General features: G+C 53.3%; 2 protein-coding genes across 2 annotated transcripts in view; both read left to right on the top strand.

The window, feature by feature from the left end:
• ITGA1 (integrin subunit alpha 1) overlaps positions 1 to 22,835 on the top strand; it is a 141,135-nt gene that overhangs the window by 9,795 nt on the left and 108,505 nt on the right. The window lies entirely within an intron of this gene.
• Positions 2,478 to 4,593, top strand: PELO (pelota mRNA surveillance and ribosome rescue factor). The gene is made up of 2 exons (XM_090278861.1): positions 2,478 to 3,757; positions 4,014 to 4,593. Exons 1-2 carry the CDS (start codon positions 3,032 to 3,034, stop codon positions 4,443 to 4,445), a joined length of 1,158 nt encoding a protein of 385 aa, XP_090134987.1. The 5' UTR covers positions 2,478 to 3,031; the 3' UTR covers positions 4,446 to 4,593.

The raw sequence follows: 22,835 nt of genomic DNA, 5'->3' as shown, positions 1-22,835 counted from the left end.
TGAGACATTACTTTAAAATAAAGCCCATAGTTTATACCGATGTCCATTTCTATGGACTTTGACAAATGCATGTCATATGTCTGCCTCTACAGTATCACACAGAACAGTGACACTGTCGTAAGGATCTCCTGTGCTCTGCATACTCATCCCTCCCTCCCTCACTTCTCCCCTCCAGCCTCGGGCAACCAGTGACCTTTTTACCATCTTTAGAGCTTTGCCTTTTCCAGAACGTCATGGGATTGGGACATAACAGTGTGTAGCCTTTTCGGAGGGCATGTTTCTACTCTCTGCTTCCCATTTCTTCCCTTTCCCACTCGCCCCGTCCTGCCAATGAAACAGCTCTTGTCAGGCCCATGGGCGCCGGCAGTGACCCTTATTCCAGGCTCGTCGACCTTGACCTCTGAGCAGCACCTGACAGGGTGCATGGAGACCACTCCTAGTCTCCCCTCCACCCAATCAGCTGTTCCCTCGCTTCTGTCTGAGAGGTTCTCCTTAGCTGCACAGCTTAGAGTTCCAGCTCTGCGTTGGTACCCTCTCTGCGAACCCAGCATCCGCTGCCAGGGCCACCGCGCGACCTTCGCCTTGGGCTGGACTCACACCCCACCTTCCGGCCTGGCTGCATCCTCACCACAGCCCTCTGCCCGGCCCACGGCCTCTCTCTGCGAATAATACCCACCTCTTCCTGTCTCTGGTCAAAATACTGGGTCCACGGCAGCTCAGAAGCATCTTCTCTCCTATTGCACACCCGGCCCGTGAGCACGTGTGGACTGGCTCAGCCGTCGTGAAACTGCTAGAGGTCCCCCCACCTTCAAATTCTGCCGACCGCGCCGCACCCCCGTCTCCTGTCCGTGTTAGCCAGCCGCAGGGGTTAAACGTTGAAAATTGTGTGTATTTTCCTAAAATAGAATATTGGGTATTTTTTAAAGGAGTATAAGGGTGACCTAGGGTGGGCAAATGAAAACTGTTGAAAAGAAGATAAAGACTTTCAAAAGGGGTAAAAGAGCGAGGAAGGGAACGGGCCTTTCAGGTCCCGCAGGTTGGTTTTGTTCAGTTGCAGAGGCGCCGGTTGGGGGCGGAGGGGGGGGGCGCAGCACAGGACTTGAGACCCCAGAGGTGACATCAGGGGCCGGCAGGTAGCGTGGGTCGCGGGCGTGGACAGCGGAGAGGGCGGGCAGTGAAGCGCGTCTGGATTTCAGTGTTGGTTACGTGATTTTTAATACGTTTCTCAACTTCTCGGTAATTCATTTTTCTATCTATAAAATGCGGATAACAGATGCTGACCTGACAGGTGAGAACTAGAAAGGGCTCAGGAAGGCACCGGTGAGTGTTCAGTACGCATCTGGTGAACACCTGGCCCGCGCTGGGATGCCACCGTGCGCTGCCGCGGCGCTCCGTGCGCTTTCGCCCCGGCGGACTTCCGAGGTCGGTGACTGTATTTAGGACGATGATGCAGGAGAACCCCCCAGTATCTCTTCCGTCTCCCCCCCCCTCCTTCCCTCCCTCGGCCAGGTACGAATTCTTCTAGGTTATTGAGCCCCTTTGAAAGATACGTTGTCCCTCCGTCTTCACTCGTCAGGGCGATCGTGCCTTGCTCGGTGAAACGCCGCTGGATTCTCGTGGGAGTGGCAGTGGAGGGACAAAACAGCGCGAGTCAGGCGGGGACCCGAGTGTCGCAGGAAGGCGGGACGGAGGCGGGAGGGAGAGGAGAGGCCACGAACCCGAGGCCGGTTCTCGGCGCACGACCCCTTCCGAGCGGGCCCCCTGGGACCCCCGACGGTCTCTGGGCAGGACCGCTGAGCCCTGGGGAGTAGGGTTTGTGCGAGGTCAGACCCCCCCCACCCCCGCCCCCCGTTTCGGGGCGACCGCGCCCGGGAAGACCGGAGCGCTGATGAATGGGCCATGCGCGCGTCCGCACCCCCCGGGAGACCGGGCTGCGCTGTCACTCCTCGCTGCTCCGTTTCAGAGGCAGCCCCGCCGCTCAGACCGCCCCACCCCCGGTAGAGGCTGTGACTTGGGGGTTTTCTCTAAAACCAGGGCTGCAGCGGTCCCATCGGGGGCCTGGTGGGTGAGCGCCGCCCCCGGCCCCCCGCCTCTGCCTTCCAATCTCAGCTCTCGGCAGCGGCGGCGACCGTGCGACCCAACCCCCACCCCAAACTTTCCACCCGCGGCTGAACTGCGGGGCAGAGGGGCCCACCCTGGGTCAGGGGCACCCTGCACGGCACCCCGCCCTCCCCGCCCCGCCCCCGGCGCTCTGACCTCGGCTGATCGGGTCCAGCCGGCGCGGTGACCTCGCACGTGGTTTGGAGCCGGACCAGGGCGACCCGTCCTTCTCGGAAGCCGCTCCGCGAGGACCGGGGTCCCGGCGGCGTGCAGCGTCCGAGGGCGAGGGGGCCGACAGCAAAGCATCTTTTGCAACTTTGGGGTGAAGTCTGCACTTTGGATAATTTATTAACATTTTAATGTTTTGAAATTGGATTTATTCTCGGGGAGAAGGCGGAGAGCGGCAACTGCACGCAGCTTTAAAAAACATGCACATTTTCATCCGTAAATCCTCAGATTCTTCACAAACAGGAAAGGGAGGGAAAACTTAGCAAACGCGGCTTGAGCGTTAACGTCCACGGCTCTCCCGCTGGAGCGTGCACCTCTCTTAGGGGACTTACGATCGGGAGCACCGCCCCCGCACCGCGCCTGCGCACCCGCCAGCTGCGGCCCCGCCTCCCTTCGACGTCAACGTGCGCGGGGCGGGGCGGAGGCGCGGGCTGCGCGTGCGCGCTCGTTGCGTCAGCCGCTGGGTGGGCGCGGGCGGCAGGAACCGCGGGCCGGGCCGTGTTCGGGGAGGTGTTTCTCGCTCCCGTGCGGCGCGGCGCGCCCGAGGCTGGGAAAGGTTGGGCGGGAGAAAGCGTGCCCCTCGGCCGCCCGGGTCGCGGCTCGTCTTCCCTCCACGTCCGCCCGCGCCGGTCGGAGCCCCGGGGGCAGGCCCCGCCCCCTTCCCGGCCGGGACCCCGCGGGGACCCCCCGCGCCCGCCGCGCCATGAAGCTCGTGCGGAAGGACATCGAGAAGGACAACGCGGGCCAGGTGACGCTGGTCCCCGAGGAGCCCGAGGACATGTGGCACGCCTACAACCTGGTGCAGGTGGGCGACAGCCTGCGCGCCTCCACCATCCGCAAGGTGCAGACCGAGTCGGCCACGGGCAGCGTGGGCAGCAGCCGCGTGCGCACCACGCTCACGCTCTGCGTGGAGGCCGTCGACTTCGACTCGCAGGCGTGCCAGCTGCGGGTGAAGGGCACCAACATCCAGGAGAACGCGTACGTGAAGATGGGCGCCTACCACACCATCGAGCTGGAGCCCAAGCGCCAGTTCACGCTGGCCAAGAAGCAGTGGGACAGCGTGGTGCTGGAGCGCATCGAGCAGGCGTGCGACCCGGCCTGCAGCGCCGACGTGGCGGCCGTGGTCCTGCAGGAGGGGCTGGCGCACGTGTGCCTCGTCACGCCCAGCATGACGCTCACGCGCGCCAAGGTGGAGGTGAGCATCCCGCGCAAGCGCCGCGGCAGCTGCGCGCAGCACGACCGCGCCCTGGAGCGCTTCTACGAGCAGGTGGTGCAGGCCCTGCAGCGCCATGTGCACTTCGACGTGGTCAAGTGCGTGCTGGTGGCCAGCCCGGGCTTCGTGCGCGAGCAGTTCTGCGACTACATGTTCCAGCAGGCGGTGAAGACGGACAACCGGGTGCTCCTGGAGAACCGCGCCAAGTTCCTGCAGGTACGGGTCGCCGCCGCCGGCGCCCGAGGGGGGGGGGGCGGTCCCAAGCGGGCAGGGCGGGGGTAGAGACGGTTCCCGAGGCTCTAGATCGGGGAGGACTGCTAGGGCAGGACGTCTCCGCGCGACGCGGTGGCCAGGGAGGTCCTGGAAGGCAGCCGGTGCGGAGCGCGCGGGCGCGGGCAGCCAGCCGCGTGCGCGCTGGGTGCGGGGTGCTGCCCGAGGCGCTCCCGTCTGACCCTGGGCGTTGCGGTTGCAGGTGCACGCCTCCTCCGGGCACAAGTACGCCCTCAAGGAGGTCCTCTGCGACCCCGCGGTGGCCGGCCGCCTGTCCGACACCAAAGCCGCCGCGGAGGTGAAGGCCCTGGACGACTTCTACAAGATGCTGCAGCACGAGCCCGACCGCGCCTTCTACGGGCTCCGGCAGGTGGAGAAGGCCAACGAGGCCCTGGCCGTGGACACGCTGCTCATCAGCGACGAGCTCTTCAGGCACCAGGACGTGGCCACGCGGGGCCGCTACGTGCGCCTGGTGGACAGCGTGAAGGAGAACGCGGGCACCGTGCGCGTTTTCTCCAGCCTGCACGTGTCCGGGGAGCAGCTCGGCCAGCTCACGGGCGTGGCGGCCATCCTTCGCTTCCCTGTGCCCGAGCTCTCGGACCAGGAGGAGGACTCCAGCTCCGACGACGATTAAGGGTGGGGGCCCGCCCTGGGGCCAGCCGCGCGCCCCCTCCACGGCTGCGGTTCTCGGCGTCCCGGTGCCGCGGATCGGTCGCTCCAGGGACGTTGTGGCTAGCAGGACACGTATTTAAAACTGAACAATAAATTTCAAAGGAAATGGCCTTTTCATGGTACCCTTTTTATTAGAATAATTACTATCGGGATCACGAGTTATTTGCCGTGCTTAGAAACACTCTGTGTATTTAGTAAGGACCCCTGTATATCCCTGGGGCTACATCATACAATCCCATACTTCGTGTCTGGAAGTAGTTTTCCTTGGGAAGAGCTTTTCAGGATCTCGTGCTCAGTTTAGTGTTTATTTGATGATTTCTGCATCGTGTTCTTGTTTAAGGAGCCCCCGCTCCCCACTCCCCTCACACTGCTTTTTCTTAAACTTATAAATTTGTTATTTTAAATGATAACCAAATAGTAGACTTTTCTTGAAGACAAGCTTAAAATGATTTTTTCCTTAGGAGATTTGTTAACCTACTCATGTTAGAAGTAAACTTGAATTTGTGTTGTTGTTAGAAGTAATCACATTGGCTTCGGAGGACTACCTAATTAGTCCTTTTTAGATCCCAGAGCTTTGATCTGGTAGGGATTCTGAAGATGATAGATTTGAGGTGTCCTTATTTTTAAAATGAGACTATGCTGTGTGATTGCTTTTAGGTGGCCAGTTAGTGGCAAAGCTGAAAGGCGTCCCCAGCCTGGACTCATTTCTTTGCACTGCTCCATTCACTCTGTGTATTTTTTGGCCTGTCCTAGTTACACTTCATGCTATTTCTGTGTGTTTTCCTACTCTCACTGGACTTTCTCTACATATTAGTTTAGGGATGAAAAGCCTATTCAGAAAGTTTGAGTGAGTAAGTTGCATAGTATATGGCACTTAACTCGTACCCCAGTGCTCTTTACTGTGATGGGGGAGTTTCTGCAAACACCTGGGAGTTTAAAATCCTTGTTTTATTAAGTGTTTATGATGTGCATTTCTGAGCATCAGGGAGGGGCCCTTGGAATGGAATTGCAGCTTGGCCTTTTGAAAACGCCTCCTTAGCCATAATTAGGAAAAGCCTTATAAAGAAGGAGAGAATCTGTGTGGAACTCTAGGATCAGCGGTGCCCACCTCAAGCGGCGCTGGGTCCGCAGTAAACTTCTGATGGTCCTTTCTAAGGCCGGGTCTGCGTGCTCGGGTGAGTGCCCGGTTTGGGGATGATAGTTATTTTTTATAAACTTCCCAACTAATCTAAAGTTTTTATCTGCACTTAGGAACAGATCGCTCCATATGGTTTAAAGTCACATTTTTATATACCTACATCTTCATCTGAAAATAAGATTGACCTTTCCTCATACTTCCATAAATATTTAACTTTAAAATATATTAAAAGTATGTTATTAAATAATTTGGTGTTAGTATATAAACAAAGCCACAAGAATTCTTAGCTTGACAGCCCCGTTGATAATGGAGCACATTCTCAGTAAGATGTGGGGATTTGGGGCATCTGTTAGCTCATAACTGTGCAGTCCTGGTTATTCTTAGCTCCATTATTCATAGTAATAGAAACCAGGGAAGATCCAGCCAGCCCAGTTTAGGCCATGGGTTCTCATATTGGGCTGCTTGGGAGTTTTGGAAATCAGCAAGCAGACGGGACCTCAGGCTCTATAACTTTTACCCTAGAAATGCTGTTTTTGTAAAGCTCTCCAGGTGATTCCAATAGACCTCACGCTGAGAGCCAAGATTCAGGATTCACTGTTCAAAAGGGCGGACCGTGGCCTGTAGCATCTCCTGTGAGATTTCCAGAAATTAGAACCCAGGTCTCTACCCTTACCTGCCTGCTAAGCGGCACTCTGTTTCAGGGACATTGCCAGTGGATTGCTGTGCATAACTATCTATAAAACTTATATAAATGAAAGCGTGTTTTTATATCCATACAATATTTTAAATATCTTTGAGAATTCCTATTTTTAAAAAGTTTCATTTTATTTTTTAAGTATATATTATTATGTTGTTACAGTCGTTTCAGTTTTTTTCCCCTTTGCTCCCCTCTGCCCAGTGACCCCCTTCCCTCCAGCAATCCCACCCCCCTTAGTTCATGTCCATGGGTCGTGCATATAAGTACTTTGGCTTTGCCCTTTCCTATATTATTCTTACCTTCCCCCTGTCTGTTTTGTACCAACCGATTATGCTTCTTAGTCCCTGCACCATTTCCCCATTTCTCCCCCTTCCCCTCCCAGCTGATAACCCTCCAAATGATCCCCACACCTGTGATTCTGTTCCTGTTCTGGTTTGCTTAGTTGGATTTTGTTTTTATTTTTTAGATTCAGTTGTTGATAGTTGTGAGTTTGTTGTCATTTTAATGTTTACAATTTTGATCTTTTTCTTAAGTCCCTTTAACATTTCATATAATAATGGTTTGGTGATGATGAACTCCTTTAGCTTTACCTTGTCTGGGAAGCACTTTATCTGCCCTTCCATTCTAAATGATAGCCTTGCTGGATAGAGTAATCCTGGTTGTAGGTCCTTGCTTTTCATCACATTGACTACTTCTTGCCAGTCCCTTCTTGCCTGCAAAGTTTCTTTTGAGAAGTCAACTGATAGTCTTATGGGAACTCCTTCGTAGGCAATTCTCTGCTTTTCTCTTGCTGCTTTTAAGATTCTCTCTTTATCTTTCACCTTTGGCATTTTAATGATGACGTGTCTTGGTGTGGTCCTCCTTGGGTCTAGCTTGTTTGGGACTCTCTGTGCTTCCTGGACTTGTATGTCTGTTTTCTTCGCCAAATTTGGGGAGTTTTCCTTCATTATTTCCTCATACAAGTTTTCTATTTCTTGCTCTTCCTCTTCTCCTTCTAGCACCCCTATGATTTGTATGTTGGCATGTTTAAAGTTGTCCCAGAGGTTCCTAAGCCTCTCCTCATTTTTTTCAATTCCTGCTCCCTCATTCTGCACTGGTTGACTGTTTTTTTCTTCCTTATGTTCGAAATCATTGATATGAACCCCGGTTTCCTTCCCTTCACCATTGGTTTTGTATGGATTTTCCTTCATTTCACTTAGCATAGCCTTCACTTCTTCTCTTATGTGTCTGCCATACTTAAGCATATCTGTCAAGTCTGTGAGCATCTTTATCACCAGTGTTTTTAACTCTGCGTCTGTTAGGTTGGCTCTCTCCTCGTCGCTTAGTTCTCCCACTGGAACTTTGATCCGTTCCCCCTTTTGGGCCATACTTCTCTGTCTTCTCATCTTGACAGGCTCCTGTGTTTGTTTGCCTCTGCGTCCCAGGTGGAGCTGTCGCATCTGTTATGTTGTAAGGGGCGGAGCCTTAGGTATTCATCAGTGCAGGGCGACCTGTTTCACCATGTTGTGGCGCTGTGTGTGGGGGAGGGGTCTGAGAGGGAACAATGCTGTTTGCTCAGCACTCGCTTCTTTTCCAGGCACCTCTCCCACTTCCGTATGGGACTGGCGTCCCTCTAAGGCTGTTGGCCTGGCATCGTTCCCAGCATGGGTGGGTCTGTGGACGTTCTAGGACCATGGGGGCCCTTTAAACAAGCGGACTCTGCTGAGACCGGCAGCCTCCTCCTCCACCCCAACCCCCACTGGTCTGCACAGTCAGAAGCAATGAGGCTTGATTTTCCCCGTGCTGGGACCATGAGCTGTGAGGTCTGGTGAGGAGCTGGGAGCATTCCCCAGGTGGCCCTCCCGACTTTTTAAAACATGTGACTGTGCTTTCTGCTGACCTGCTGCCACCACTGCTGCCACTGCCACCACCACACCGCGTCCTCTCTGCCCCTCCTACCTGTCTGGATGAGTATTTCATCTTTATTTCTTTGTTTGTTGGACTTCCGTGCTGTTTAATTTTCTGGAACTTCTGGTTGTCTCTAGTTTTGAGGTAGTTGTATTCCTTCTTAGTTGTGGAGGGAGACACAGCATGTCTGTTTACGCCTCCATCTTGGCCAGAAGAAAAGTTATATTTTATATACATTTTTATCCCTCCTTATCTGAACTCATGCTTATTAATTTAGAGAGAGGGAATGGGAGGGAAAGAGAGAGAAGGAGAGAAACATGGATATGAGAGAGAAACATTAATCAGCCACCTGCTGCAGGCACCCAGACTGGCGACCAAACACACAACCCAGGTATGTGCCCTGACCGGGAATCAAACCCATGACCTTTTGTTCTGTGGGCTGACACTCCAACCACCCCAGGCATACTGACCAGGGCAAGTTACATTTTATATCATTATCAATAATATATTGAATAAATCTTCCTAGGTGCATAGTTAGAAATGTCAAAATAGTATAGGAGCATATAAAATAAAAACTAATTCTAATGGCTCATTTTTACTGTTGTCAGCAAAGCAAAATGAACCATAATTCTCTGGAAGTCACGGTCGGTAGTTGTTGCAGCTGCGTAAATCAGGAGAGACCGTGCGGTACCACGTGGGAACACTCCCAGTAACATACCTCAGCATAACGCGGCGTAGCTGAAGTCCCATTTACCATGGGTCCTTGTAAGCAGGGACTCGCTGCCCCCACTGGGCACAGTAAATGAGAAGCTTGCAGATCTGTGTTATCTTCCTCTAAATTCACGTCAGATCACATTGTGCTGCTCCTGGTTCCCATTCACATGTCGTCCGGATCGTCGACTCTGGAGCTCACGTTCATTGCTGCTTTACATTCAAGCTGGGTCTGCTTCCCCCTGGAGGCCACTGCAGCAGCTTCGTGCAGCGCTCTCTTCTGTACCTGTCCGTCCTTGCTGTCCCTGACTTCAGCTTCCTTTCCTAACCCTTGTCACCAGTCCTGTCAACCTCCAATGACCTCTAACAGAAGTGAGCCACACTTCTGCAGTTCATACACTCCGGAGCGGAGATGCTCTTTGTTGCGAACAATAAAAGCACAGAGATGAAGTGACGATAGTCATTTTCTAAAGTAGAAGCCATTACTTGCGAAAAGAGTGTTGTGCTTTTAAATCCAGAGATTCTCCAAGCAAACTGGATGTTTGCGTTCAGGATCGGAATCGCAGGTCGAGCAGGGGTTTCCACGGTGATTCTGAGGGTGTGGGGAGAGGAAGCCCGTGGCCTGCGGCGGGGGTTTGAGGACCGGGCGTCCTTGCTTGTATTGCCCTGGCCATCCAGAGGAACGTGTTCCGTTTGCCCGTTCGTTTTCTCGGCGCTCGCTGTGAACCACGCACCGAGCTGGGTTTCAAAGGGACGCACCTGCCAACAAGTCGCTGTCCGTAGCGCGAGGAGCCGGCGCTGCGCGGGGTCCCCCTGGGGAGGAACTTCAGCGCGAGTTCGTGAGTTTAAGTGGCCAGAAGAAGCCTGGCGAGGCAGGTCATCGCCAGGCGGGGCGGCAGGGCAAGGCTGCGAGTCACACGCGCCCCCAACGTCACAAGAGAAAGGGTGGGTTTGCCGCGCTGAGAAACCACTGAAAACTGAGCAGGAGGGCGGTGCGCCGACCTGGCACTTCCCAGGTGTCCCCGGGTGGGAGGCGGGCACGGCTGGCCCAGAGGATGCCGTTGGCGGAATCCGGGGGGAAACGAGGGCGGCCTGCGTGGGCGGGGGCAGGAGCGAACAGGGAGACCCCACGGGACGGGGTGCGAAGGCCCAGGGCTCAGGGTGGTGTCCAGAGTTGCGGAAGGGATGGAGTCTGGGGTAAAGGTCAGGTTATTTTCTCTTTTCTTTTTCCCTTTTTTTCAAATGCTGGGAGAGGTGGGAAATACCGGAGGAGAGGCTGGCTTGCGAGGACAAAGCGCGTTCAGTTTGGCATCTTTGGGTGGAAATGCTCGTGGGGCGCCTGGAACGAGCGCTCTTCCCCCCGATTTCCGCGAGCTCACCGCCTCGTTCCCCCAGCTTTGCGCTCATGTCCTCCTCCGCAGGGCCTTCTTCGCAGACCAGCCTTCCCAAAGGCGTGACCCTGCCGACATGCTGTTCCGTTCTCACTGCAGTCTGCAGGGCTTAGGTGTGTTGCTCATCATCGGTCTGTACTGGAAGCTCCCTGGGGTGGAGGTTACAGTCGCTTAGGGTCATTGCCGTGTCTCCAGCACTAAGGATTAATTCCTGGTGCAGAAAAGATGCTCCAAAAATGTTGGACCGAATGGATGCATCTACATGAAATGATCCCTTAGGCAATTGGGATCTTTTGGGAAGTTCAGGGAAAAAATTGTCTGCAGATCATAATCCGAGAGATGTCAGCATATAAGTGGATCTAACAAGAAATAGTAAAACTAGAAAAAAAGAGGGCCAGGCCCAGAAGCATAGAATACTAAAAATAATACCAGTATTTAATCTCTTAGGTGCAGCTAGACCCCATTACCTGTATTATCATTCAAAGCAGAGGTGTTGTTCAACCATTACTGTGGCTGGATAATTATTTTTTCTCCTGCATGTCTCTTCAGTGTGCTTCAGATGCACATGGAGAACAGCTCAGGGATTGATTCCATACAAGTTGAGTTTTTAAAAGTTCTTAAGATAACAAATTCCTAAATTTGGAGGCAAAGGCCAAATTACTCTTACATGTTGTTTTTAAGAGGGTCTTAATATACATGGACATTTACAAGTTTGGTACCTGAAAAGTTCCAGTTTAAAAACACAGGTGTACGAGGGGAGGTGGTTGAATTCATTCGGAAGCTTGCTCGGGTCCCACGCCCCAGGGCCTGTTAGCAAGCTCTGTCTCTCCAGGCCGGGGGTTCCTGGCGCCGGGCCCCCAGCCTGCGGCGCTCGGTCCCTCCGGCCTGCTCTCCCTCCCTCCCCACTTCCTCTTCCACTCCCTGCAAAACCGCAAGTGTCAGAATGGGGCCATAAACTTTCCAAAGCTTTATTTATGTCTGTTTGAAATTTGATTTTGATCAGCCCCTAACTTTGTTGATACACATTTTTCAGTAAATGAACGTCCAAGTAGTGAAGGGCAGCTAAAAAAAGAATCACCATTTCAGATACCGTTTTTAAAACCCTCAGTAAATTGCTTTTCTTCATACTGATGTGAGTCCATTCAGACTTCGGGCTGTGATATTCCGGGAGATGTAATATGTTGGAAAATGCGATTCCGGGTTTCCTTCGGGCGCTGTGTGGGTTGCCAGTTGGGAAGCTTCGTGCAAGTGTCTCTGAACAGCCGCCATGCCTGTTGAAGGGGTAGAGATGCGAGGATCCTACTTTGTGTATCAGGGGTGCTGTACTTAGAAAAGGCCCAAAAGCCAACAGTGCAGCTAATTAGGATGCTGAGGTAAAGTCTGTAGTCATGGCCTTGGAATTCAGCAAGGAGGAAAACCTGAGGAGTTACCTAACATAGTCATCAAGTAGCTGGTAAACCCCACCAGAACCAAAACAACTGGCCAAGCTCAGCGAGAAGACAGATTAGCGAGACTCTGACAAAAACCACTGGCAAGAGGTATTTGTTAAGTGGACGTGAGGGTGATAAAATCTCATTCATCGTTTTTCTTTACATAGCAAGAATTCTTCCTTTTTAGGAAGTGTTTGGTAGAGCAGCCCCGCGTCCTCATCCATATTCTAGATTGTTCTTTGTAGATTTTCAAGTATGATTACTTGTAAGGGAGCCCATTTACTTTGCAGTATTTAATTTCTCCAAATTGAGACCCATGTTAGTGTATCTTTTGTGATAACACCAAGAAAGAAAGAAACTGGAATATTGTGAATTTGTATGTTTAAATTGAGGAGAAACACTTTTGTGTATAATCCTTCAGTTGCATACAGATGCGAGGCTCTCCTTTTTGTTTCTGACAGTGACTATTTTAGTTCTGCAGTCGTTGGCAGTAGTATGGGAAGGTCTTGTATTTCCAGTCACTAAGGATTGCCACACGTATGATGAATTGTGAGGACTCGGATTACCTGTCCGTCACAAAATCCCCCTCCCTCCCTCCCTTAACATGGCCCATGTTCCAGCCCCATTCTTTAGAACGCTAGTGGAACGGAAATGCCTGGTTTCTGTAACGTGGGAGACTTACAGGACGCGCCCCTTACCCCCTAGAGGACGCGCCCCTTACCCCTAGAGGACGCGCCCCTTACCCCATAGAGGACGCGCCCCTTACCCCCTAGAGGATGCGCCCTTACCCCATAGAGGACGCGCCCCTTCCCCCCTAGAGGACGTGCCCTTACCCCCTAGAGGACGCGCCCCTTACCCCATAGAGGACGCGCCCTTCCCCCCTAGAGGACGCGGCCCTTACCCCCTAGAGGACGCGCCCTTACCCCCTAGAGGACGCGCCCCTTACCCCCTAGAGGACGCGCCCTTACCCCTAGAGGACGCGCCCCTTACCCCCTAGAGGACACACCCCTTACCCCCTAGAGGACGCGCCCTTACCCCTAGAGGACGCGCCCCTTACCCCCTAGAGGACACACCCCTTACCCCATAGAGGACACGCCCCTTACCCCCTAGAGGACACACCCCTTACCCCATAGAGGACGTGCCCTTACCCCCTAGAGGACGCGCCCTTACCCCCTAGAGGACGCGCCCCTTACCCCCTAGAGGACGCGCCCCTTACCCTCTAGAGGACGCGCCCTTACCCCCTAGAGGACGTGCCCTTACCCCCTAGAGGACGTGCCCTTACCCCATAGAGGACACGCCCCTTACCCCCTAGAGGACGCGCCCTTACCCCCTAGAGGACGCGCCCCTTACCCCCTAGAGGACGCGCCCCTTACCCCCTAGAGGACGCGCCCTTACCCCCTAGAGGACGCGCCCCTTACCCCCTAGAGGACGCGCCCCTTACCCCCTAGAGGACGCGCCCCTTACCCCCTAGAGGACGCGCCCTTACCCCCTAGAGGACGCGCCCTTACCCCCTAGAGGACCGACAGCTTACTTTGACACAGGTGCCCGGTTGGCTCCAGAATGCCCAGTCGTGCGGCAGGCGGTGCCTGCCAGGCAGTAAGTGTCAGGGACGTGTCTGTGCGGCCCCGGGGCGCGGCCACGCACAGGGCTGGCCCCACGGCCCAGCTCCAGCCGGACAGCGAATTACAAGAAAAGCAGCCACGGGCTTCTTAAGGTCAAGGCCTGCGGCAAGGGTTTTAAAGATGAATTAGTATTTAATTCTTTGAAGAGCCCTGTCGCTGCTGTTGTCAGATAAGAAAACAAATTAAAAGATGTTAAGTAATTTGTCCACAATCCATAGGTGACGGGTGTGATGATGTTGCCTGATCAAGCAACCCCCTAAAAGGTGTACGCGCCCCAGGCCGCCCCTCGGACTTCAGTCTGCGGGAGGGCAGAGCTGCCCGGGAGGAGGAAAGGACGTGATACAAGGGGCCGGGCCGAGTCGGTGCCACCGTTCTGTGTGCTTTTATCTACCCACGATGGTGACCTTCCACCTCCGTGAACCACCGGACCGCGTCCCGTGCACTCGCGTCCGTCTGGACTGCAGCCGAGAACTAGAAACTTACAGGAACCGTTGCAATCCTTTGTATTAAAGAAGCCCCTTGAGCCTCTACTCAGCCTCTCTTTATCATCACTTCCCACCTAGCGCGTGGCCGGCTTGTTTAAGAAACACTGGGAACCCACTGAGTTAATAACTGCGCGCATCGTTTCAACGAGCGTTTATTTCTGCGGCGCCGTAGGGGCGGGGACCGTGCCGCCCGCGGGGGTGCGACAGCCAATGAAGAGCCGTGTCCTTGCCTGGAGTCAGCAAATTAGATCCCACAGGGCGATGAGCAGAGGTGACAGCAGGAGAGGGGACAGCTCAGTGCGTCCTGAAGCCCCGTCCAAGGCGAAGTGCAGGGCTCAGACCCTTCCCGGGGCCCGAGGACAGGACCGTGTTCCAGCCACCGGGGAGGAAGGGGCTGGATTGCATTCCGTGTTCTGTTAGGCAAGTCAAGGAAAGATGTCTTTCAAAGTGACTTCCCTCCAAAATTATTAAAAGATGGTGCTGCTTAAATAAACCTTTAGTCGTCATAGCCAGAATGACAGTTCCAGATGGCCAGAGTTTTACCATCCCATAATAGTCTCAGTCAGAAAACTCAAATCACTGCTGAAATATGAAGTCTTGTGAAGGAAAAAAATTCCGCTGTAGGATTTATTCAGAGGTGGGAGGTCTTCTGAGTTCAAGTCTTAAGTTCCAGAAGTTTTATGTCTGGAATTTTTCATCAAGTCCTCGTGTAAACATTGACTAGAACTTTTTGTTTGACACCGATGTGAAAAATTGCTCTGTGGGTACAAAACATATTTTAGCCTTGTGTTTCAGCTCATTGATCTTGTGACCATAATTTAGTGTTTTTCTTCCTCTCCAAGTGTATGGTTGACACTGGTGATAATCAGTGTGTGTGTGTCTGTGTGTGCGTGTCTGTGTGTGTGTCTGTGTGCGTGTCTGTGTGCGTGTCTGTGTGTGTGTTTGTGTGTGTATCTCTGTGTGCGTGTCTGTGTGTGTGTCCGTGTGCGTGTCTGTGTGTGTGTGTCTGTGTGTGTCTGTGTGTGTCTGTGTGTGTGTGTCTGTGTGTCTGTGTGTGTATCTGTCTCTGTGTTTGTGTCTGTGTGTCTGTGTGTGTATCTGTCTCTGTGTTTGTGTCTGTGTGTGTGTGTCTTGTCTGTGTCTGTGTGTGCCTGTGTGTGTGTGTCTGTGTGTGTCTGTCTGTGTGTGTGTGTGTGTGTGTCTGTGTGTGTGTGTATGTGGATGAGGTGGAGGAGTGAAAACCTGTTGTACCTCATGGCTCTACATCATTTAGAATCATCACAGGTTAATGCTGTGAGGAACCTGGGAGATGATCTGACCCACACACCTCACGACAGGGATGGGAACTGAGGCCCAAAGGGGGCTGGTCACCTGCTCAGCGTCACAGGAGGGACAGTGCGTCACAGGTCTGCAGCCTCCACCCCGGCCCGGCTCCTGACCCCTCTTCTCGTCCCCCGTGCCTATGGGGAGGCGGTGGGGGTAGGGAAATAGGGAAGAAGATGGGAATTTAAAATGCCTCGGACCCTTCTTATTTCCCCAGCAATTGTTCTTGGGGCAGGACACCTTCTGTCTCAGCGGTGGCACCGGGTCCCAAACCCAGCTTTGCCGTCCAGTCGGATCTTTATCTCCTGCTGGAGAGAGACCTGCCCCTGCCCTTCAGTCCCCGGACAGCCGTGCGCTCAGTCCCTACGCTGTGCCAGGCGCCGTGCCAGCCCCGTAGGAGGCGAGGGACCAGCGAAGGTCACAGACCCTCCCCCCGAGGCTGCCAGTCTGCAGTGGGCAGCGTGCAACCCACAGGGGACCCCAGCATGGCAGCTGGGGCAGGAAGAACAGGCGGGAACATGAGAGCTCAGGGGCTCCCGACCCAGCCCTGCTTTCCTGGGTGGGGGCGGGGGCGGGGATGGGGGTGGGGCAGGGGTGGGGTGGGGCGGGGCAGCCGCAGGAGCCCAGCAGTGATGGCCCACTGCCCCTCTCGAGGGAGGGAGGGCAAAGGAAATGCGGGAGGGGGCAATTCCTTCTCCGCAGCCCCTCAGAATTACTTGGTAATATTTCTTTTCTTTTGCGTCATGGTCCTGTATTCCCTGAGCGCGCTAGATGTTAAATATTTACAGTAAAGAGTCAACAAACCCGAGAAGAGACATCAGGGAAGAAGATTGCGTCACCTCCTACCCTCCAAAATAAGTGGAAAAAAGCATAAATGGGATCAGTATTCCAGACCAGGGACCATGAATGACTGAAATGACTTTGGAAGATTCTGGAAACTTCATATGTTTCACATTTTTGTTATCTTTGACATCTCTCCCATGACAAACAGCAAAACAGTTAAGCCAGAAAAGAGCTTGGTTGCCTTTTTTCAAGACAGCAAGGGAGTGGGGATGGTGGGGACAGGGGACAAAGGACATTATGTCCTACTCCATAGCCATCCTTGGAAAAGAAGACATCCAGGATAGAACATGGGGAAGGGGAGCACCTTGGGGACAGGAAAGCAGCTTCCTGGGCCCCTGCCAAGTAGGAGGAGGTGCTAGGCAGCTGGCTGTGTCCTCGGGACATCCTGAGAAGCCCTCCTGGGGTCTCTCCTCTCTTTCTAGGCATCATTTTCTCCTCGGTGTCACCGACACTGACAGCTTCTCTCAAGGAACATGTTTCAGTAAATTGCCAACATGCACTGGGGCTGGTGGGAGGAAGGGACCTTTTCTGCAGAAGGGAGGAAAGTGCAGTTATAGTCAATATCCTTTAAGTGGGGCAAGGACTCTGGGGACTGGTCTCTGACTCGGTGTCTCGGTGGACGGGCAGGTGGGGAAGCAAGACAAGTCGAGACACCGCTGATGATCATTCAGTGAGTTAGGGTTTTTTTTTTTTTTAATGAGTCTGTTGGCACTACAGTATAAAGTTCTCACTCAGCCTCGCTTCTTGCCTAGAACTTAACAGCTTATGTTCGAATTTTTCCTGCCTTCCTGGGAATCAGCTTTCACCCTAATCTCTGGCTCCTACGCTTCCCCTAAGTCGCAGCAAAATATAGTGGGAGATGGAGGGAGTAGACAGGAAACAGAAAGACAAGATCTTTCTATGATGGATTGTGATGGATTTTATTTTGTTTTTAAAATATGTTATTTATTTAGTTTTAGAGAGAGGATAAGGGAAGGGGAAAGACAGGGAGAGAAACATCGATGTGTGAGAGCAACGTCAGCCGGTGGCCCCTCTCAGGCCCCAGACTGGGGACCCCGACAGCAACCCAGGCCTGTGCCCTGACAGGGAGTCGAACCAGTGACCTTTCAGTTCCCAAGCTGGTGCTCAATCCGCTGAGCCCCACCAGCCAGGGCTGTGGTGGGTGTTTAAGCCCTTCAATGGGCATTTGACACAAGGCTTCACATATGTTCTTCTGGGTGAATTAGGAACATTCGTAGTCAGGCTCAAGAGTATAATGCGACCAGATTTTATGTGTGAGACTACGGAACCGTTGTTGCACACCCAAAATTACCCTGTAATTTACGTGCCATCGGCTACAGGTACCGAAGGTCGTATTTGCGAGAGCATTGCCGGTGTGAACAACCAAACGGGAACCATGGAAGGCATCGTCCGGGCCCTTCCCAGAGGACTCTGTGGCTGTGGCCGGGCACACAGGACGCTGAGCCAGGAGAGCGGGATGTGCCCAGGCCCTGCCGGGGGTCGGGGAAGCCACGGGGGCCCCTGGCGCCTCCCTCACGTGAGGAGATGAGGGAAGATTGTGCCCTTGATCCCAATGTCACCCCTGCAGGTCTCTGGTTCCACTTGGAGCAGTAGCAACAACGGCTTGTTATTTTTAAAAGTCGTATCTTTCTGCAAAATAAATCATCAGTGACTCTCGGGTTTTAAAAGGAATCTATTTTGCTTCGTATTCCACAAGCTGCCAAATTTGGGGTTTGGCTGGCTGCTAGGGAGGCGCAGATTCCACAGCTGAGGGTCATTTATCTGGAAGGCCTTGCCAAATATTTCCGTATTTTCCAACTTGTCGGGGACCTTTGAACTTGAGCATTAGTGGAGAGACCATCATTTCAGCCACTCTGGCAGCAGGCACAGAAACGTGGTGGCTGACGCACGCTGGTGAGGAGTTTGCCACATCCCAGGGACCTGCCAAGTCGCACTTCCCTCCTCGGTATGTGCCTCCCCCATCAGCCTTGCCTGCGGTCCCAAAGAACTAGGCTGTGAGACAACACAGGTCTTTATTTTTTCTGGAATGTTCTCTCAGTTTAGTCTGGTTCTCAACCCGGGCAACACATTCAAGTCAAGGGAGTTTTAGCATCCCACCCGGGGGGAGGGGCCCAGGCAGGTGTGCGTTGGATAAGGTGTCCTTGGCTGCAGCCAGGTTAAACCACCCTGAGACTTTGTCACTGGTACAACTGTGGCTTTCATGTGTGCTGTGGCCACAGCCCCATCCCCGGTCTGGCGAAGAAAAAGAGATGGGGCGTAGAAAGCAACTGTGAAACTGGAGATTAATTTACTTTTACTGCTAAAGAGGCGACGGTAAAGGTTGATGAGGGGAATGTTCTTCTTTAGCTCCCATGCCTCCCTGCGGGGTCTGTCTCTACTGTATGGATCTTCAACTCGCTGTGATAAATTCACCTTTAGGCCTGAGACTGACCAACTTGGAAGTGTTTAGTGATGCCTTCTGCATGCACATCTATTGGGGTACCAAACAGTAGAGAAACTGGTACCCACCGCTCAAAGGATGAAGCTTATAAATCTTGGTTGCAAGGATTGGGTAAGACAGAGCAAGACGGCAAAAGCATGTATGGGACAGAGGGGCCAGCTGCCGTTGTGGACAGCGGGAGGACGTCCCAGCTGGCTGGAGCCACCCCTGAAGGCGGTGGCTGGGTCTGGGCCACCTTCTGCAAGTCTTCCGCTCACTCAGGAGCCGCCATGGGAAGAACGCTGGTCTGAACTAGAAAATCTTCACGACGCCACAGATGAGCGATGTGACTTGGGGGGAAGCACGTGACCTTTGTGACCCTCGGACTTAGCTGTATGGGCGTCAGTTGGTAAAGTGGGAGAGAAGATAGAAGTTTCCTTGTAAGGAATAAATGATATGATTTCAGCTAAATACATGGAAATTACTACGCATTCAACTTAACTTACTTTTGTCCCTGTTCCTAATGCCTCCTTTTTTACATGATGTACTGACCACCTGGGCACCACATCAGCTGTAGAGGTAGGATTTTAAAACTTCCTATCACCAGTCCCTACCACCAGTCAAAGAGGGTGTTAAAACCGGGGAACGTGGACCCCTCCCTCTAGAGGCAGCCCCAGCAAGAGGCAGGCGAGCCAGGTCATTTGCAGCCTTTGTCACGCACGCCTTCATTTCTTCAGACTCAGATGCGTGTGCAGGGCTCACCTCGTCACACGGGATGGAGCTAGAAGCCTCGTCTGTGTAACTGACACAAGCCGATAACAAAGGGGCGCGTGGAGGAGCACATTCAGTGGTGAAATCCGTGCCACGCTCCGTGGCCCCGGCAAGGGGACGCTGTGCGCACACACGGAACCCGACCGCCCCTGTAGCAGGTCCCAGCTCTGCGCACGGGAAACACAGAAGCCCACGCAGCCCACGGTGCTGAAGCGGGACCCCGGCGGCCGTGACCCATCGTCAAACTTCCCACCAAGTTAAATTCCTGTCACTTCCAGTTCAAACAACGGGGGTCGTCTTTCCCTTTGTTTAAGCACCTTCATTCCTGTGGTAGCTGCTAATGGTTATTTGAATATCATTCCTCAGCTGCATTTTATCGGGTTGTTTCAGCCGCACCGTACACAAGTCATAACAGGCAAACCACGGTTCTCTTCCTGCTTCTAGATCAGCGGCACTCGACAAAGCGCCCGTGGCGATGTCAGCCACAGAGGAGGGTTTGCAAGGAGATGAGGCTCAGGCAGGAAGAGAGCAAGGCTCAGCCCCGCCTCTGCTGCCGCAGCTCCCTGTGCACGACCCCCACCAAGGCACTGCCCCGGAGACTCACCGGGGCTTCTAAGAATAACGCCCAGGGGGCAGGGACGGGGACTGGCCGCCCAGGGGCAGGTGAAGGGCCGTGCTGGGCCCCTTCCCCGTCTCCTGTGTCCCTGGACGGAGACCCCTTCTCCCAGCGCCAGGTGGGTGCGTGCTGCAGCGCCCAAGCCAGAGACAGTGCCCGCCGACCGTTTCAGAGCCGTGAAGGCAGAGAACCAGCACTCACTGGCCTTCACCGAGGCAGCCCCCGTCGGGCCGCAGCCAGACTGCCGTTCAAACCCCAGCTTGGCCCCTTGCCGGGAGAGGCCAGGGGTGCTTCCGAGCCTGGGACCCCTGTCAGGCTGACCCCAGGCCCGGCGTCCCAGCACTGGTCCGTTCAGTCCAGTTACACCTGTCGTTGGGGCAGAGATGCCAGCTAGTTAGGAAGGCCTTAGACTCTGTCCCTGTCCGGCTTCCTATCCGCTGGGGAAAAACTACCTCATCATATGAACTAGTTAAACAGTCACAATGTTTTCCCTTTTACCTGCCTTTTCTTTTCTGATTACTTAGCTTAAATCTTAACCTCAGTGTGTGCACGGGCTCCTGATATTGACACGGTGTCTGACTGGCCAGCCGGGACTTAAGGACAGTCCTTTTGTTGGGTTTTAAACGGTGGCTTATTTAAACACTCAGCAGATCTCTACATTTTCAGTCTGGGCAGCTCTCAGCGAGAAGTCGTGCTAGTCCGGGAGCAAGACGGAACTGCAGGGACGCGGGCCTCTCGGGGTCACCCCCGGCCACCTGCGTGTCTTATCTCTGCTTCTCCCTGGCTGACATTGGCTTCCGGAAGGATCTGGAAACCAGGAAAGAGGAAGGTGATACTGCACCTCCCCAGTCCCCACACACGCCCGTCCTTGGTCTGAACATTGTTCTCGTGCAGCCTTCAGGAGTGGAAGGGAAGAGCCAGCAGGTACTTGCACGCTTCCTGCTGGGCACCAGAGGCTCTGCGGGGGGGGGGGGGGGGGGGGGGCGTGGGAACTTAAAGGAACAAGCCCACTGGGGTTTTACTCCCTTGCAGTGGAATCAAAGCTTGGAGCTGAGCCACAGTTCAAACGTAAAGCATGCAGCACGCGCCTCTCTTCCCCCTTCCTGAGGTTGCCAGACGTGGGGAGGGGGCGGGCAGTGACTGGGGTGTACTTACTCTAAAGAAATTATTGGTTGCGTATCAAATTCTAATGTCATGGGGGTGTAGCAGCCCCACATGCTCGCGTGTCTAGTTCCGCCGGCCCGCCTCCGCCTGGGTGGGTGCGGAGCGGCACTGGTCTGGCCCCTGGCTTGGGAGCCTTTGTGGGAAAAGGAGAGAAGGGCCGGTCTCTTCTCCTGGGTCTGCAGAACACTTATCTGAGCCTTGCCGCAAAGGCCGGGGACGTAGGCGCGTGTCCACCTAGCAGTCCTCTTTTCTGGGTGACTTCTATCCTGCAAATAATGAGGCCACCACCTTTCTCAGGTCAGTCACCTGAGGCCGTTATTCCAGGAGGTCCCTAACTGTAAGACGTCTTTGCAGTAGCGAGGATGCAGTTCTAATATTTGAACTAATGTATGTTTGAGCTTTTAAACGAACAGCCGACAGACAACAGTATATTAGTTCCAAGCGTATAGCCTTGGGGTCGGACGTTTATGTAAGTTACGAAGTGATCCCCCAGGGAGTCCGGTCCCCACCCGGCACCATACACAGTCGTCACAGTGCTGCTCACCGCGTTCCCTGTGCTGTGCGTTACGTCCCCGCGGCTGTTCTGCGACTGCCCGCCCCTCCCGTCCGGCAGTCTTCAGTGTGTTGTCTGTAGCTCTGCGTCTGTTTCTCTTCTGCTTGTTTGTTTACTTAGCCCTCCAGCCTCCACACAGAAGGGAACTCATCTGGCACTTCTCTGTCTCTCTCGGAATTATTTCCCTTTGCAGAGGACCCTCTGGGGGAGTGATGTTCAACATTTTGCACCTCATGGCACACCAACTAATTACGAAAATCCTTTGGAACACCCCCCAAATATATATTTTTTGCCAATCGGACAAAAAACAAAAAACACATATAGTTTTGATTTGTTCACTCTGGACGGCTACCGTTGTGCTGGCTGGTATCCTTTTCTAATTTGACCGTCTAAGGGAGAAGAGGTCGGTGCCCCTGACGAGATAAATTCTGTGGCGCACCCGCTGAAAATCGCTGCCCTAGGTCTATCCATGTTGCTGTAGGTGACAAGGTCGCATTCTTGTTCATGGCCCAGTCATATGCCATTCTGCATATGTACCCCTTCTTCCTTATCCACTCATCTACTGAGGGGCACCTGGGCTGCTTCCAGATCTTGGCCATTGTAAGTGACGCTGCAGTGAACGCGGGGGTGCTTATGTCTTTTAGATTCAGTGTTTTGAACTTTTTTTTCAGATAGATGCCCCAAAGTGAAAGTTTCTGGGTCCTTCTTTCCCTTTGCTTTAAAGTCTGTCTTCTCTGGTGTAAGTATTGCCATCCCAGCTCTCTTTGTTGTTTGTTTCCATTTTCATGAATTGTCTTTTTCCGCCCTGTTGCTTACAGCCAGCGTGCATCTTCCGATCTGAAGTGAGTCCCTTGCACACAGTGTATGTAAGGGTCTCGTTTTGTTACCCATTCAGTCACCGTATGTCTTTTGATTGGAGCATTTAATCCATTGGCATTGCATTTAAAGTAATTGTTGATAGGTATGTATTTATTGCCATTTTCATATTCATATTTTTTATTTTATTTTTTCCTCTTAAAGAAGACTTTAGCATTTCTTGTAATACTGGTTTGATGGTGATGAGCTCCTTTCGCTTTTTGTTGTCTGGAAGGTCTTTATCTGTCCTTTGATTCTAAATGATAGCTTTCATGGGTAGAATAATCTTAGATGTAAGTCCTTGCTTTTCATCACTTTGAATATTTTGTGCCAATCCATTCTGGCCTGCGAAGTTTCCATTGAGAAATCAGCTGACAGTCTTATGGGAGCCCCCATGTAGGTAACTGACTGCTTTTCTCTTGCTGC

The sequence above is a fragment of the Furipterus horrens genome, unplaced genomic scaffold (genome assembly GCF_987537825.1).
Source record: "Furipterus horrens unplaced genomic scaffold, mFurHor1.1.pri manual_scaffold_5, whole genome shotgun sequence".
In the NCBI taxonomy this organism is placed as follows: Eukaryota; Metazoa; Chordata; class Mammalia; order Chiroptera; family Furipteridae; genus Furipterus; species Furipterus horrens.
This window is presented reverse-complemented; position numbering and strand designations above follow the sequence as displayed.